At 47.0% G+C, this 16,587-nt stretch overlaps 1 protein-coding gene across 1 annotated transcript in view; it reads left to right on the top strand.

Annotated features, from left to right (window-relative positions):
• The window catches only part of APBB1 (amyloid beta precursor protein binding family B member 1), a 424,653-nt gene that overhangs the window by 281,268 nt on the left and 126,798 nt on the right, over positions 1-16,587 (top strand). The window contains exon 8 of the mRNA XM_085623528.1: positions 7,058-7,204. Within this exon, the coding sequence (XP_085479654.1) occupies positions 7,058-7,204 (147 nt within the window). The remainder of the gene's footprint in view (positions 1-7,057; positions 7,205-16,587) is intronic.

Raw genomic sequence — 16,587 nt, 5'->3', positions numbered from 1 at the left:
CTGCCGGTACCGGTGAGTACCGGCCCATTTAAAGCACTGATAACACCATTCCATGTGGGGTAATCTGCCACCTTGCCCACTCTCTATGCTCCTCCGCACCATTCCAAGGAAGAGGACCGACTCCATCTAGATCCAAAAAGAGCATTGTTGTTCTACCTTGACTGCACTAAAGAGTTCTAGGTGGATGACCAACTCATTGTAGGGTACGTTGGAACGAAGTAAGGCTGTGCGGTCCAGAAGAAGACTGTCTTGTGATGGGTAGGTCTCTGCATCAACATTTGCTACGCTCTGGCCAAAAAGCAGCCTCCTTAAGGCTATGGGCACACTCCACCAGAGCTAAGGCTGCTACCACGACGCTGCAACGTGGAATTCCAGTCCTCGACGTTTGTCAGGCAGCAATGTGGGCTTCCCTGCACACGTTTATCAAGAATTGCTGCCTGTACAGTCAGGTCCACAGGAACGGCCTTTATGGCCGCTCTGTCCAGCAGGACTTCCTGGTCTAACTTGTCCGCAGTCCTTCCTGTGGGCATGGTATCACCTAGGTATCTAGTCAAAGGTTAGGATCTGCAGCTAGATGTCTCCAACAGATGGACAAGTCACTTACCTTTGGTAACGCCTTCTCTGGTAAAGACATGATCTAGCCACAGATTCCTTACCAGCCCACCCACCCATCCTCCTCACATTGCAGTCACGTTTATAGGGTCAGGGCTGTTCCCGTTTCAGGGCACTAGCTGTTCGAGGCATATGAGCTGCAGATTGTACACTTAGCATAGATCGCCATCTGGTGTTGGGCCCGGATGTTTGCAGTTTGTTTTTCTTCTTGGACAGTCTTTGGAAGTCACGAGTTTGGTGACTCCTCCTTCGGTCCGTACTGCGCATGGGCTTCGGCTCCATCCTCAGATTGTTTTTTTTCCGCCATCGGGCTCGGATGTGATACTTCGTGCTCCGGCTTCGAACTTCTACGGTTCCAGCCTCGACGGAAAATCCTCGTATCTTCGAGTTTCTTCATCATCATCTTCATCTCTCGAAGCGGCACTTTTCTCCATCCCGTACATCGGCACCGGCCTTCGGGCCCTCCTCGACTCCGGTCCCGGCCGATGGAAAGGACTCCGTTCAAAAAGTGCCCAAAATGTGGGTCTAAATTTCCCCACACCGACCTCCATCAGGTGTGTAATCTTTGCCTCTCTCCAGAACACGAGGCCAGAGACTGCCCCGCCTGTAAGTCTTTTCGATCGAAGGAAACCATCCGGGATCGAAAAGCTCGACGCACCATGGCGCACTCATCGTCTGCAGCTCCACCGGACATCTTCGGAGACGGCGCCGAAGCTTCGGGGCAAACACACACCGAGCAGGAAGAAGACGTCGTCAGCGCTTCCGAAGCCGACGACTCCGACGTGGAGGACATCACACCGGCGCAGCGGGCCGTGAGTACTGTGCCCCCTCCCACCCCCGCGCCCAAAACCAAAGAGACTCAGGTTACTCCCTCGCCTGCCGGCCTGGGCAAAACCAAGACCAAAGCTTCGATCACCCCACCTTCGGGCTCGGTGTCGAAGCATCCAAAGTCTCACGGCAGCTCGGGATCGAGCCAGCCGACGCCCGGTGCCGAAAAACAGCATCCGGCACCGAAGAAAGCAATATCCAGCTCGACTCCGAAGCCACCGGTGCCGAAGCCTGGACTCTCGGTGCCGACCAAACACAAACATAAATCTGTCGGCACCGACGCTCAGACGCCGAAAACTCCTTCGCCGAAAAAACAGGAGGCCCCAAAAAAGCATGGCGCACACAAACCATCGAAGAACCTCGGCTCCGAAATCACCGGTGCCGACGGACGATTCGACGCCACTGGCTCTGTTTACACCAGACCCTCTACAAAAGACTCTGTCCAAAGATCCAAAGACTGGACTATTGACTTTAATTATCAAGAAAAGACGCCTTGATACTCCGGCTCCTCCTCCACCACCCAAAAGGAAGGACTCTGCTACTTCACCCCTCAGAGTGCCCTTCCCACTACCGCCTCCCCTACCTCCTCCACCACCTCCACCCCCTCCCCCTTCCAGGTCTCCGCCACCTCCACCTCACTACGATCCGGCCCCATCCCCAGATCCGGATGACGGGGACCCGGACAATTACCCGGCGGACGCCCCAATGGATCCCACTCCACCAGGGACCCCAGACCCATGGGAGGATTACAATAACCCTGATATACCAGATATACCTCAGGACGACCTATACCCATCCAGGCCGTCTCCTCCAGAGGACTCCTTAGGGTTTCATCATTTAGTGCAGAGAGCAGCACACTACCATGGGGTGGACATGCACAGTGAACCAGTGGAAGAAGACTTCCTACTGGATACATTTGACATACAAGACAAATCCACTTCTATTTTACCCATGCTTAAGGGTGTCACCAAGCACGCTACAGAGGTGTTCAAAGACCCTGTCAGGGCCAGAGTACTGAACCCTAGAATAGAGAAGAAGTACAAAGCGGCACCCACAGACCCCGCATACATTAAGGGCCCTGCTCCCCTAGATTCCCTAGTTGTCTCCACAGCTAGAAAGCGGGCTAACTCCCAATCCGCAGGAGAAGCCCCACCGCCAGACAAGGAATCTAAACTTCTGGACGCGTCTGGTAAACGCACCGCCTCCCAAGCTGCAAACATGTGGCGCATTGCAAACACACAAGCACTGCTTGCGCGATATGACAGAGCACACTATGACGAACTAGAGGCTCTTATGCAGCACCTTCCAGAAAAACACAAGCGCAAGGCTCATGACCTAATACAGGAGGGTAAACTAATTACAAACACCTCCATTAAGTGTGCCCTCGATGCAGCCGACACTGCTTCTAGAGCCATAAATACTAGTGTCCTGCTTCGTCGCCATGCCTGGCTCAGGATCTCAGGGTTCAAGCCTGAAGTCCAGGCGTCCATACTCAATCACCCCTTTGACCAGCAAACTCTCTTTGGGCCAAAGGTAGACGAAGCGTTGGAAAAGATGAAAAAGGACACAGACACAGCAAAGTCTATGGGGGCACTCCAAACACAAGCCTCTAAACGTTCCTTTCGACGCTCGTCCTTTCGTGGCACAGGCAGAGGCTCCTCCACCGATAACGCCTCTACCTCCTACAAGTCCCCTCCTCAAAATACCTTTTCAAAGGGCAATCAAAGGGGCGGTTACAGAGGCAACAACAATAAGGGCAGGGGCAAAACCAACAACACCCGTTCTGCCACCCCACCCGCACAATGACTCCCCTCCGCTCCCCCCAGACCATCCCACTCCGGTCGGGGGCAGACTACAAGACTTTATACACACATGGGAGTCCATAACATCGGACAAATGGGTGACCCAAATCATTCGGTCAGGGTACTGTCTCGAACTAACATCTACCCCACCCAATATCCCACCAAGGCACCGTCCAATGTCTCAAGAACATTCCACACTGCTCAAACGAGAGGTACTCTCACTCCTCCAAAAACACGCTATAGAGCAGGTCCCCGTCAATCAACAAAATCTAGGGGTCTACTCCCTATATTTCTTAATACCAAAGAAAGACGGGACCCTCAGACCCATTCTCGACCTCCGGCCTCTAAATGCCTACATACATTCAGACCATTTTCACATGGTCACCCTACAGCAAGTCCTCCCACTCCTCTGCCAGGGAGACTTCCTCACAACCTTGGATCTGAAAGACGCATACTTTCACATTCCAATACACCCCTCTCACAGGAAATACCTCAGGTTCGTGGTGGACGGGCAACATTACCAATTCACGGTTCTCCCCTTCGGGGTCACCACCGCACCACAGGTGTTTACCAAATGCCTAGCAGTAGTAGCAGCACACCTCAGACGTCAACATATTCACGTCTTCCCTTACCTAGACGACTGGCTGATAAAAGCCGCGTCCTACGACCAATGTGTGCAACATACAAACAGCACCATCCAACTGCTCCACCAGCTAGGCTTCACGGTGAACTACCAAAAGTCCCACCTCATACCATCTCACACAAAGCAATATCTCGGGGCCACTATAGACACCTCCAAAGGTATTGCCTATCCAAACTCAGCCAGAATCACAAGCATTCAAGCCTTACGCAAAACATTCCTTCCTCAACACTCTTCCAGCAAGAGTGTTTATGAAGCTTATAGGAATGATGGCGTCTTGCATCTTCATAGTGCCCCATGCAAGACTCCACATGCGTCCACTTCAAGAGTGCCTAGCACAACAGTGGAACCAGGCCCAGGGGCAGCTGACGGATCTGGTGTTGGTGGACGGCCGCACACATCACTCTCTGCAGTGGTGGAACACCACAAACCTTTCCAAAGGGCGGCCGTTCCTGGACCCGGTTCCTCAGGTGACTCTAACAGCGGACGCATCGCTCTCCGGCTGGGGAGCGCACCTTCTACACCTCACCATGCAAGGTCTATGGACGCCACAGCAAAAATCGCTCCACATCAACCATCTGGAGCCCTAAAATCTTTCCAAAAACAGATTTCGGGCAAAGCAGTCCTCATTCGCACAGACAATATGACTGCAATGTATTATATCCAAAAACAGGGGGGGACACACTCTCCCCAGCTCTCCCGCTTAGCCCAGAGCATATGGAGATGGGCAATTCCTCAAAACATCTTTCTCCTGGCACAGCACGTTCCAGGCGTACAAAACACCATGGCAGATCTGCTCAGCAGACAAACGCAACAACTACACGAATGGGAACTGCATCCACAAGTTCTTCACCCTTTCTTCCAACAGTGGGGGCATCCTCAGATAGACCTCTTCGCCACCCACGAAAACAAAAAATGCCCAAGCTTCGCCGCCAGATACCCACACCCATTGTCCAAGGGCAATGCGATATGGATGAACTGGTCAGGCAGATTTGCATACGCCTTTCCACCTCTCCCACTAATTCCATTAGTGGTCAGGAAGCTACAACAGCACTCACTCACACTCATTCTGGTAGCTCCGACGTGGGCCAGGCAGCCGTGGTACACCACGCTACTACAACTGTCAGTGGTACCACATCAAAAACTGCATCTATCCCCATGCCTCCTAACCCAGAACCATGGAGAAATCAGGCACCCGGACCCAGCTCAGCTCAACCTGGCGATCTGGCTCCTGAAATCCTAGAATTCGGATACCTTAACCTTCCCCCTGATTGCATGAACATCATCATGGAAGCCAGACGTCCTACCACTAGAGCATGCTATGCCGCAAAGTGGAAAAGATTTGTAATTTACTGCCGTAACAATACAATCAACCCTCTAGATGCATCCATACAGCACATCATATGCTATCTGCTCCATCTTCACAGGTGTAACCTGGCATATTCATCCATACGCCTACACCTAGCAGCGATCGCTGCTTATCTACAAAACAGACAGCATTTATCACTCTTCAGAGTGCCCGCTATTAAAGCCTTCATGGAAGGCCTTAAACGCGTAATTCCTCCCAGGGCACCACCTTCCCCTGTATGGAATCTAAATTTAGTTCTTACACGACTAATGGGTCCGCCCTTCGAACCAATGCACAAATGTGAGCTACAGTTTCTCACCTGGAAAACAGCTTTCCTTGTAGCTATCACTTCCCTTAGAAGGGTTGGTGAAATACAAGCGTTCACCATACAGGAACCCTACATACAAATGCATCACAGCAAGGACATACTTCGCACAAATCCGAAGTTTCTGCCCAAAGTCATTTCCCCCTTCCACCTCAATCAATCAGTGGAATTACCTGTCTTCTTTTCGCAACCCCAATCTGTTGCAGAAAGGGCCTTACACACACTTGATGTGAAAAGGGCGTTGCTATACTACATACAAAGAACGCAACCCTTCAGGAAGACTAAACAATTGTTCGTTTCCTTCTCTCCACCACATAAAGGCAACCCCATTTCTAAATCAGGGATAGCTAGGTGGATTGTAAAATGCATACAAATTTGCTATCAAAAGGCAAAGAGAACATTATCTGTCCCTCCTAAAGCCCACTCTACAAGAAAGTTAGGGGCTTCTATGGCTTTTCTAGGGAATATACCCTTAGATGACATCTGCAATGCAGCCACATGGTCTACACCACACACCTTCACAAAACACTACTGTGTAGATGTGCATTCCAAGCAGCAAGCTAGGGTGGGCCAGGCTGTACTAAAGACACTTTTTCAAACAGCTGCAACGGATACCGGTGGTCGCCGCTAAGGTTGGGTACTGCTATATAATCTATGCTAAGTGTACAATCTGCAGCTCATATGCCTCGAACGGAATATGCTACTTACCAGTATGCATCTGTTCTTGGCATGTAGAGCTGCAGAGTTGTACACGCCCACCCGCCTCCCCGGCTACCTGTATCCGTTCCAGTACATCTTATTTAGATACAACACATGGGTTTCTCACTGTTATTACTACGCTCCATCATTTCCCTGTTGGCGAAAAACAATCTGAGGATGGAGCCGAAGCCCATGCGCAGTACGGACCGAAGGAGGAGTCACCAAACTCGTGACTTCCAAAGACTGTCCAAGAAGAAAAACAAACTGCAAACATCCGGGCCCAACACCAGATGGCGATCTATGCTAAGTGTACAACTCTGCAGCTCTACATGCCAAGAACAGATGCATACTGGTAAGTAGCATATTCCTTTCAGTACACACCTCTGTCAGCTCACTTCATGGCGCTGCATCTGGCGTGGAAAATAATCAAAAGTAAGTGACGTAAAACCACCGGGGTGGCATCTATATAGGTAACACGAATGTCACTACCGACGCGAGCGACTACTTCAATGCCATATGGAGTCGACCAACGCCACCTACCAGTGCGCATGGGTATGCTCGAAGAAAAATCTTCCAGATCCAGTCTGATGCCTGGGAAATTCAAAGGTAAGGAACCTGCGGCTAGATCATGTCTCTACCAGATAAGGCATTGCCGAAGGTAAGTAACTTGTCCTAGCATTATTTGAGAGATCTCTCTAGGTACCAGTGCAGTTTGCCACAGTCTATAGAATGTGTACATTAACACTTCTTAGTTTATAAAGATGATTTCATCATGAGCTATAATTTGTTTTCTTTATGCCTAGTGCTTTACTGTCTGCTCTCTTGGATGGGTGGAGATGACCGAGGAAGAGCTGGCGCCAGGAAGGAGCAGTGTAGCAGTGAACAATTGCATTCGCCAGCTGTCTTACCACAAGCAGAATCTTCAGGATCCCGTTGGTGGCTGGGGGGAGGTGAGACCATGTGATCACATACAGAGTCTTGGACTTAAACCAAGTGCATGTATCCCAATCGCCCTTTACTGTGTGACTTTGTAGGTCCTAATCTGCTCCCTGTTGTGAGTAGGGAAGTCTGCAACAAAATAACCAAGAGTGAAGTAGGCAGTGCCAAGATGCCTTCACTCCATCCCGTTAAACCACATAACTCTTTCTCTCCTCTCGCCCCTCATAGTAGTACCATTCACTTGTGAAACCCACAGATATCCCTTTAGTAATTATGTGTGATTGTAGGGCCTCATTGATGGTGGGGGGAAGTGGATCATGATGTAAAATGAGACTGCCCTTGCCAGGCTCATTGGGGCAGGTGCATCTATGAGCCTCTTAACCTTGCTTCTTTAGCAGCCCCTCCTCCTTAGTCACCCTTTTGCTGCAGCATAACACTGCCCCTTAATGCCTGTTGGTACTCATCAGCTTCTATCCTAACTTGCCGTTAAAATCCCCTCTAACTCCTTCTCAACCCCATTGCTGATAACAAGTTAGCCCTATCTCTGCTCCTCGTCTTACACTTTTGTTCTGCAGCCGCCTCTTCCCGAACAATCGGGCCAATGTCTGTGTGTTAGAAGCAAATAACAGAGATAGGCACAGTACTACATTTCAAGGGTACAACGTTTGAAACATTAATGAACAAAATGTGTCTCATTCTGTGTGTTTTAGTACTGCTCAGCTGAGCACTGCCTTGGGGACACTGTATTTATCCACATTATAACACTACTTGGAAGAGCAGCTCTAAATTTGTATTTCTGAAGATGAATTATTTTCTCTAGCTATCAGTTTTCCAGAATTTAATTTTATACACATTAACGCCATATTGCAGATTATATGTACACATCATTATATTAAAACTGTTTGTTTTTAATAGAATTTTTCTCATCTCAGTCTTCCAACAGTAGCTGTACCTCTACATCCCCACCTCTTCACCCACTTTAGTTAAAACGTTGATCTTACTTCCAAATAATTCAGTCAGGAATTTCCTTGTTGAAGAGGATTCTTCAATTAGAGAACAGTTTTTCCACCCTATTATGCTAGTTGAAAATATTTTATATTAGGTGTCTTGGGTGTACGGTCTACCTCAAACCCTCTTCTCCCCTGGTCAGTCACCATCCGGGGAATAAAAATAAGAAAACCTGTGCTTTTTACACCTTACTCCAGATACGGCCAAAGAAATGTGACCAATTAAATAACGTGTCTTCCATGATTAATGCTGATATCAGAATATTGACAATACTATAGTTTCTGGATCCTTTTTTCTAGAGCATTGATGGGAAGCGTTCACAAAGTCAAGTGTTGCAACAGAAAGTCTGTCAAGCATCACAAACTCGATTGACGCAGCAGTGATACAAGGGTCCCTCACACAGAGCGTGTTCTTCATTGTGACACTAACATCTTGGGCAGTCGTTTCAAGGCCTTCACAAAACAAAGAAATATAATAATTAGCCAAATTAAATCTAATAATTTACTGCATTATTCAGTTTAAAGGACCAGAATATGGTTAGTTGGTAAATGTGTAGGGAGTGGAAGATTTCTAGAAGGTTATGGCATATATGAAGGTAGGTTGTGGTGTATTGGTGGGTAGTGTAGACAGAGGTGAATTTGATAATACATCTGGATTCTTATGAGTGTAGTGGAGTATAGTTGTAGGCTCATTCAGCGTCTTCAGATTATTCAAAACGCTGCTGCCCGATTGATCCTTGGACTCCCTCTCTGGTGCTCTATCTCAAATCATTTGCATCACTGGCTACCGATCAATAGAAGGATCCAGTTTAAGACCCTCACTTTTGCTTTCAAGATTTCCAACTCTAGGGGACCTCTCGATCTTAGTTGCTGGTTGCAACTATACTCCCGGGTGCGAGCCCTTAGTTCTGACAACTTTAAGCTGTGTCAAACCCCTCATATTGCTAAATCCAGAAGTGGAGGTGGTTCCTTTGCCTACCTGGCAGCTAGGCTGTGGAAGGCCTTACCCCTGGCCTTGAGAAGTTGTCCATCTGAAATGGTTTTCAGGAAAAAGCTTAAAACACTTCTTTTTGACTCTGCGATAACCTTCTCCTAAGCCAGTTTCTGCCTTTGAACTAAGTGAAAATTCTTTTGCTCGCGCTGGGACACCTTCTTAGGTATCTGTGTGCTTTACAAATGTATTGTATAGTTGTATCTAAGTAAGCATGTGGTGGTCTGCAGTAGTATAATTTCTATGTATGTCATGGAGTTAGCTGCATGTTCGGTAATAGGGATCTGCTACAAAAAGTATTCCAAAGTGAAGCATATTAAATATTTTAATCCTTTTGCTTCTGAAATGGTACTGAGGACTATTTGTCCACTGCAGTGGTTAATACACTTGTGTATTAATCTGAAAATGATGTGCCAGTTTACAAAACCAAACCGAATGCTAGAAAATAACAATTTATACTACTGGTAATTTAATGGCAGGTTTTTATTGCTCCCCTTGGAAACATTAACTGCTTATGTCTAAATGATCCTCAAGTAGTACATGGTTCTGTCTTCAGTGTCACAGTGCTGTTTAGTTTCATCCATGGTGCAGCTCAGTTACAGGGATAGGCCCTCAAAACTTCACATTCAATTCATGGTCAGGTTGCTAGACATGAACAAAGTGCTTCAGATGGCGTCTTGAGAACTGTGTATTATTCTCTAGCAGTGGCCTTTGGAGCAGAACAAATCCTGTCTGTGATACCTCCCAAATGGACATTACACACCAAGTGTGCCCTTCATAGTTGGGCACAGTACTCTAGGTGTAGCCTTCAGAATGGGTCACAATACTCCAAATATAGCCACATCTGATGGATAAAGGTCCCCAAATGAGGCCTCCTTAGAAGGAGACAGTTCTCTGGGTGAGATCTCCACATTTGGGCACACAGCTGAAGTGAGGTCTTCAAACCTAGTCACTGTTGCATGTGAGGACACCACAATGGGGCACAATATGCCTGATTGATACTTCCAGACTTGCACACAATGCTCGGAGTCACTCTTTTAACATACCTGCACGCGGTTTACCATGCTCACCATAATCCATATGCTTCCTGAAACTTTACCCTCTACTGTAGAATGAAACCTGCTACACGTACCTGAAGATCATGGAATGCATCCTTCTTTGGAGTGTAAGGTGAGACCAGTGGACAAGGTATGGCTTTCTCCCTTCACTGAGGCACTAGACTGCCAGCACTCCTACACGGTCTTACTTCCAATATGACTTACTAGATCAAAGTGAATTAGCTTGCGTTTATTATTTACTTGTGTAGAGAGATTATGATTGACAATAAGAAAGCCTACAAACTTGAGGGAAGATTGTCAACATCCAGGGACGACTCCAGCGATTCATACTCCCTTGTACAGTCCTGAAGAGGCCGGAGATTGATTGGGTGAAATGTGCCGACTACATAGAGAGGAGTCCACAGAGATAATTAAGAAGGACGATTAATACATGGACTGCCGACCTAGTGTCATTGGATGTCCAGTATGCGAATACTAGGCGACGTCGAAGTAAAAGTGGACTACCTCGTGACGGATCCGGCGGGAAATACGCATTGGGCTGTCCAAATATTGAGATACATATTCAAGGACAGTGTGACTGTGGTTATAAGGACATCACAATGGGATTTAAAATAAGCATTGATGAATTTAGAGGTTGACTTGAAATCAGTTTCACCAAATAGATTATTGATATATAGCAACTCCGAAGGAGATGTCTGGATGGAAAGTATATCTGTCAAATGTATTCACAAATGATGGCAATGTCCAATAATAATTCATGTATTTTAGACCACAGAATTTATATTTACCCGACTAGAGTTACTATTGTTGCTCCTCTATGTACTGCCCTAAACACTAGCTCCCCTCCCCCCCCGAATAAACGTTCCTCTCTTCGTTTGACACTCCCCCATTGGGGCTCCATACAACTTTCATTTCTGTAGTCCTTTCTATGGAAATCAGGGAAAATACTTTGAAATCACTGAATGCTGTCTTGGACAGTATAGTGGCTGTCGTTGTTAATGTATGCTGGTGACTATGGGAACTGAAGAATTGTCACTGCTCTCTGTTGAAGCGAACTACTTAACCAGGGGAAGTTTTAATCTTTAGAAAGCCGCCTAGGCTCCTCACGCCTTTAATTAAATGAACATGGGGTGGAAAACATGAGATCCAGACCAGTATCCCATGTGCTGTTCTCAAATGCTTTCACACTCCAGCCGGTGTGCATCTTATTCACACTCTCCTTCTCTGAGAGTTTTGGGATTGTGGCTTGGTTCCAGAGGTTGTATTACACCACTCGGAAGACCGCAGTACTGTTCTCACCCTACCCCACTCTGGGATCTCATCTTCGAAGGTGGTTTCTAGGGTTAATTTTGGTTGGAGAGCTTAGAATTCGGTTATGACCTGTAGTCAGTGACACCGTTACAAGTGGCCTGGGCCTCACACATACAGCCTGGCAACCATCCCTCCTGTCTGCCCCTATAAAGTTACCGGAGTACCTCTAGCACTAGAGGGAGAGCCTAAGGGTACGGCTTTGTAGCTGATCCTGGGCATTTCCTTTGGTATCTGAGAACGAGAATTGTTCATATGTCATTTTAAGTGGTGGACTGGCTGAACATATCTCCTTTCAAGGTGACCCCTTTAGGAGTTTGCTGCATTAGGGCAGTATTTTCCATGGAATTGTTGAGCCGCAAATCTGATTCACCTGCTCAGAGTTTTACCCTTAAGTGTTATCCTGTGGAGGAACTCAAACCTTTACTACTCTTGCCTAGGCTGAACCCCAGTTCCCCAGGCACTTCTTTTGTCATCCCTGCATGATCCTCTTTTTGATTATGGTCATGCCACCTTTGTCTGTTGTGATTCATGGTCCTGTTGTAGGTCCTGGTCCCTTCTAAAACTATTTCAATAAAGAGACCTTAAGATTGTGGTTTGGACTGCTTCCTGCCACAGGGACTCAACCTATGGACATGAGAGATGTACTCTCTTAAAAATTACTGCTCTCCCTCTTTTAATAGTAATAGGACAAGGAGGAACAAGCATTTCGGTACACGCCTAACCACAGTGAATTACCTTTTGAATGATAGGTTTCAGGGAGCTCAGAGCACTGACCTGTGTTTGTGTTTACTTCGATCAACTCCGGTGTCCTCTACTTGGTTGTGGGCAAAGTAAATCTTGAAGGGCGATGAAATGATTTAAACACAGAAGATTTAGGATGCAAAATGCATGGTTCAGCATTACTGGTTCCTGAGTGTAAATTTAGAACTAAGCATTGCCTCCTTTTGACTGACTTGGCGCACTGTCCAGATCATCCCTGCCAAGACCCCTCCATTCTCATGCAGCCTTCATTCAACCCAACTACCAATCAGCGTTGAGTGCAATACACACAGATACCAATGCTGTACAAAGCGCGCTGTATGGTGTATCACTATAGCCCTGTTGGCAATGGCAACAGTCACCCAGAGTTCCAGTCATCGCTAGATGTCTAGAAAGTTGCTGATTCCGCCATTTTTCAAGTGCATTCGAGAGACGAAGAAGTGAAACGTGGCCAGGTGGCGGTGGTGCCGTATCTGCCTGACTACAGCCTTACGGAGTCAGATCGCAGCCTTTCAGCTCCAAGAGCCATACTTGCCTTTGGGACATGTTCACCAGTATTCGCAGGGTGCAGCAGTCCATAAGATACTTTGTACGAGTCGGGCATGCCTCAGCTTCAATTCCCCTTCAGGTTGGCACTGTCTTTACAGTCTAGTCACATAGTAAGTGGATGACACTAAGGTGTAATTCTCTTATGAAGAACATTATCCACCGCGTGGCGCTGCCTGGGTCTTGTAGTAAACTGGTGAAGAGTGCAACTGTCCTTGCTGTCCAGACCTATATATAGGCAGCCACTATGGGCTGAGCCCTAGGGTGCTTTTGTGAGCTGCTAACTATACTTGAAACATTTGATGAGCTCTCTGCATAAGCTACTAGCTGGCGCTTGAGATGTTTTTTTGCAGCATGAAACTTTTTCTGGGTTCACATGCTGCGCATTATTCCGCCATCTAGTGGTTGGGTCCGGAATAATCCTTTTTGTTTTGTTTCTCGTTGCTTGGGGCGTCATTGACCACCATTTGGTGCTAGGTCCATCCCTAGTTAGCCATCAGACGGCACCCTGGAAGTTCCTGTGCGTGGTTGCCGTTTTCACATTCTTTTTTTCCACTGTTTGGGTCTGGAAGCAAAGGGAGACTGTCCGAAGATTTTGACGAAATCCCCAAAAGAATCAAAGAATTTGAAAATACCATTGATCATGGCCCACGAAGACACCCGAGAAGAAGAAAGACCTCTGGATACTTTTACTGTTGAGGAACCCCGGCGAAACAACAACGCACATGGGATTAACAGAGGGCGAGGAAGGGACTATGGAAAATACCCCTTTCAAATTCTCCCCAAAGTGCCACCACAAGTTTGCTCAGTTCAAGCCACACAACGTTTGTAACCTCTGCCTGCTGAGGGATCACAAGGGTAAAGACTGCGAGGCCTGCGCGGTGTTAGTGTTGAAGACACTCAAGTTACGCCAAAAGCAAAGGGAGGGCCATTACGCAGCCTTACTCCAAAGACACAAACAACCTTCGCTGAGGGACTTAGGCCTCTCAAGTGACGAGGGCGACCAGGGAGTACCCGCAGAATCGACACACGGGGTATCAGGCGTTGAGATACTCGATGGGGACGCCTAGGAAAGGTATACCATGAACAACGCGAGAAAGGACACAAAGAAGAAGATGGACAGGGTAAGAAAACGCGTAACTGTCGGAAACCAAGCGCCACGGAAAGAAGCCTCAAAAGGCAGCCCAAGCGTAGAAAAAACGACGACCGATGGTCAGCCGTGACCAAAAGAACCCCACAGATCCCATCCCAGAGATGAAGACAAGAGAGGAGCATCGAAATCGACAAAGGCAAGCACCGAATGAGAGACCACGGAGGGAAAGACCACACCCTCTGAGCCTGAAACCACCACACCCAAGAAGAGGATCTCCCCGGCCTCAGACGCCGAAAGGGCCCTCAAGGTGGAGAAAAAGAAGAGGCGCCTAGCAGAAATGGCGGCACTCCTTCAACGAAAAAAGGAGTTTGACAAGCCGCTGAAGGAATTTCAAATTCCTGCAAAACCCACCGGCAACGCCGAAGAAGAGGAAGACATCTTTGAATCTAAGGCAACCCCCGAACTGCGCAAAGAGAATGTCGAAGAGGAGCTCGACGCTCCAGAAGAGGAAGATGCCTTGGGGATTTTCGAGGAAGAATGGAAAAACCTAGACACACAAAGCCCAGAAGAAGAGTTATGTAGCTATCCCTCGATGGCTTCTCCACCAGACGACATAGCCTTCTACAATAGCCTCATCAAGAGAGAAGCTGATAGCTTCGGTCCATCCACCAAGGGAACACAATACCTCCCAGTGCTACCAAATATCCTTAGCCAGGTAAGGAGGCTTTCAAGGAGCCTGCCTCAGCAAAAGGGGTAACCCCAAGGGTGGAGAAAAAATATAAACCCTCAACAAAAGACCCTAAATACATTCAGGGAAGCACAGTGACCGACTCCATCATTGTCACCACGGCAAGACGGAGCAATGCTCACTCTTCCACTGGTCCACCTCCAGAGAGAGAAAGCAAGAGAATGGACATGGTAGGGAGAAAGAAGCAGCAACACAATGGCGCATTGCAAACTCCAATGCTGTCCTCAACAGATATGGTCACCAACAATGGGATGGCATCGAAGAACTGATGAACAAGCTCCCAGAGGAGGATAGAAAGAGGGCAAAATTCATCATACAGGAGGGAAAGAACATCACTGACTCGTGCCTGAAATCATCCCTAAATGCAGCTGACACAGGCACAACATTGAGAAGGCACGCCTGGCTCTGAATATCGGGCTTCAAGCAAGAGGTCCAAACCTCAAAAATTAACAGACACTTCACAGGAGACACCCTGTTTGGAAGTGAGGTAGATGAATCACTTCAACAAATAAAAAAGGAAAATGAAACTGCCAATGTGCCAATAGACCCCATATGTGCTGCATCCCAAAACACATTCACCAAACAAAACTGCATGGATATACAGATGACTAAGGAAGCTCAAGTGAGACAAAAGGTACTTCAACACCTGTTTGCGTAGTCTTCGTAATCTTACCACAGCCACCCCAAGGAGGGAAAAACCGCTACATAATCTAATGCAAAGCATGTGAATGCAGAAAAGGATGAATGCTGCAAAACTAAATGATGACTTGCCAGTAGGAGTAGTTTTGCAGCTTGAAGAGTTTTCTGGATTCACATGCGACCCACCCACCTCCCCTCAATGCACAGCATGTGAATTCAGAAAACTCTTCCAGCTGCAAAGCTACTCCTACTGGTAAGTAACCATTTAGTTATCTGCCTGTACTTGGCAAGTCTTCGTGCAAGTTACAGTTAAAACCACAGTCGCAAGTGGTGGTGCAGCAGCGATCGGTCTTGTTCATGTCACCCGCTCGCATTAACTTAGGTGCTCTCCTTAGCTCTCTTTTATCACATTATTATTGTATCTCAGGCATATCGGATCCATATATCACTCTTCATATGTAGTATGATGCCAGGTTCGAGCTATTATGAACTTGAGTTAATAATCTACTAAGGTAGAAAGTCTGGATATGCGTCCGGCCTCGGGAACAGCATGGGTTCCTCCATCACTTTTCCTCCTTTCCATCTATCTATGGGAGGATTATCTCCAGTCTATTGAGACTCTGATATCCAGAAAAAAATAGTCATTATTACAAAATCAATATAAATAGTCTAGACTATAGCAAGGTACCAAATATTGTTGTATATTGGCCTGAGAATATAGAAAGGTACGAAATATTGTTGTATATTAGCCTGAGAAGGAGTAAACCGAGAACAGCAGTTACAGCAGACACAATAAAATTCTACCTTTGCTGCATTGGAATCTAAAACGAAAAGCAGGTCTAAAACTTACTTATTCATAAACAATGATTAATTCTTACATAATTGTTGAAAGCTGGCTCTGTATCGGATATGCCAGTAGGTGGTTTTACCATGCACAGAGTCCAGGGGTTCCACAAAAGTGTACAGGGCTCAATGTAAAACCCAAAGTGCTCTATTACTGGTAGTGTAGTGTGGTGTGAAAGAGAAGCCTTAGGCCTTACACAGTGGAGTGTAAGACCTTTTTAGACAACATTGACCAAAAATGGACACACGACTCAAAAAGGAGATCCACACAAATTTTATAAAAATACGTATTGGTTTTACTTTATTTTAAGACCAAGATCTACGCTATTTATATTTGTTGAGTGCAACAGTCATACCGAGGGATATCACGGCGCTGGAAAGCTATATCCTGGAATTAAA

This window comes from Triturus cristatus, chromosome 8 (assembly GCF_964204655.1).
Source record: "Triturus cristatus chromosome 8, aTriCri1.1, whole genome shotgun sequence".
NCBI lineage: Eukaryota > Metazoa > Chordata > Amphibia > Caudata > Salamandridae > Triturus > Triturus cristatus.
The sequence above is the reverse complement of the archived record's forward strand: the minus strand, read 5'-3'. Positions and strand labels throughout refer to the sequence as shown.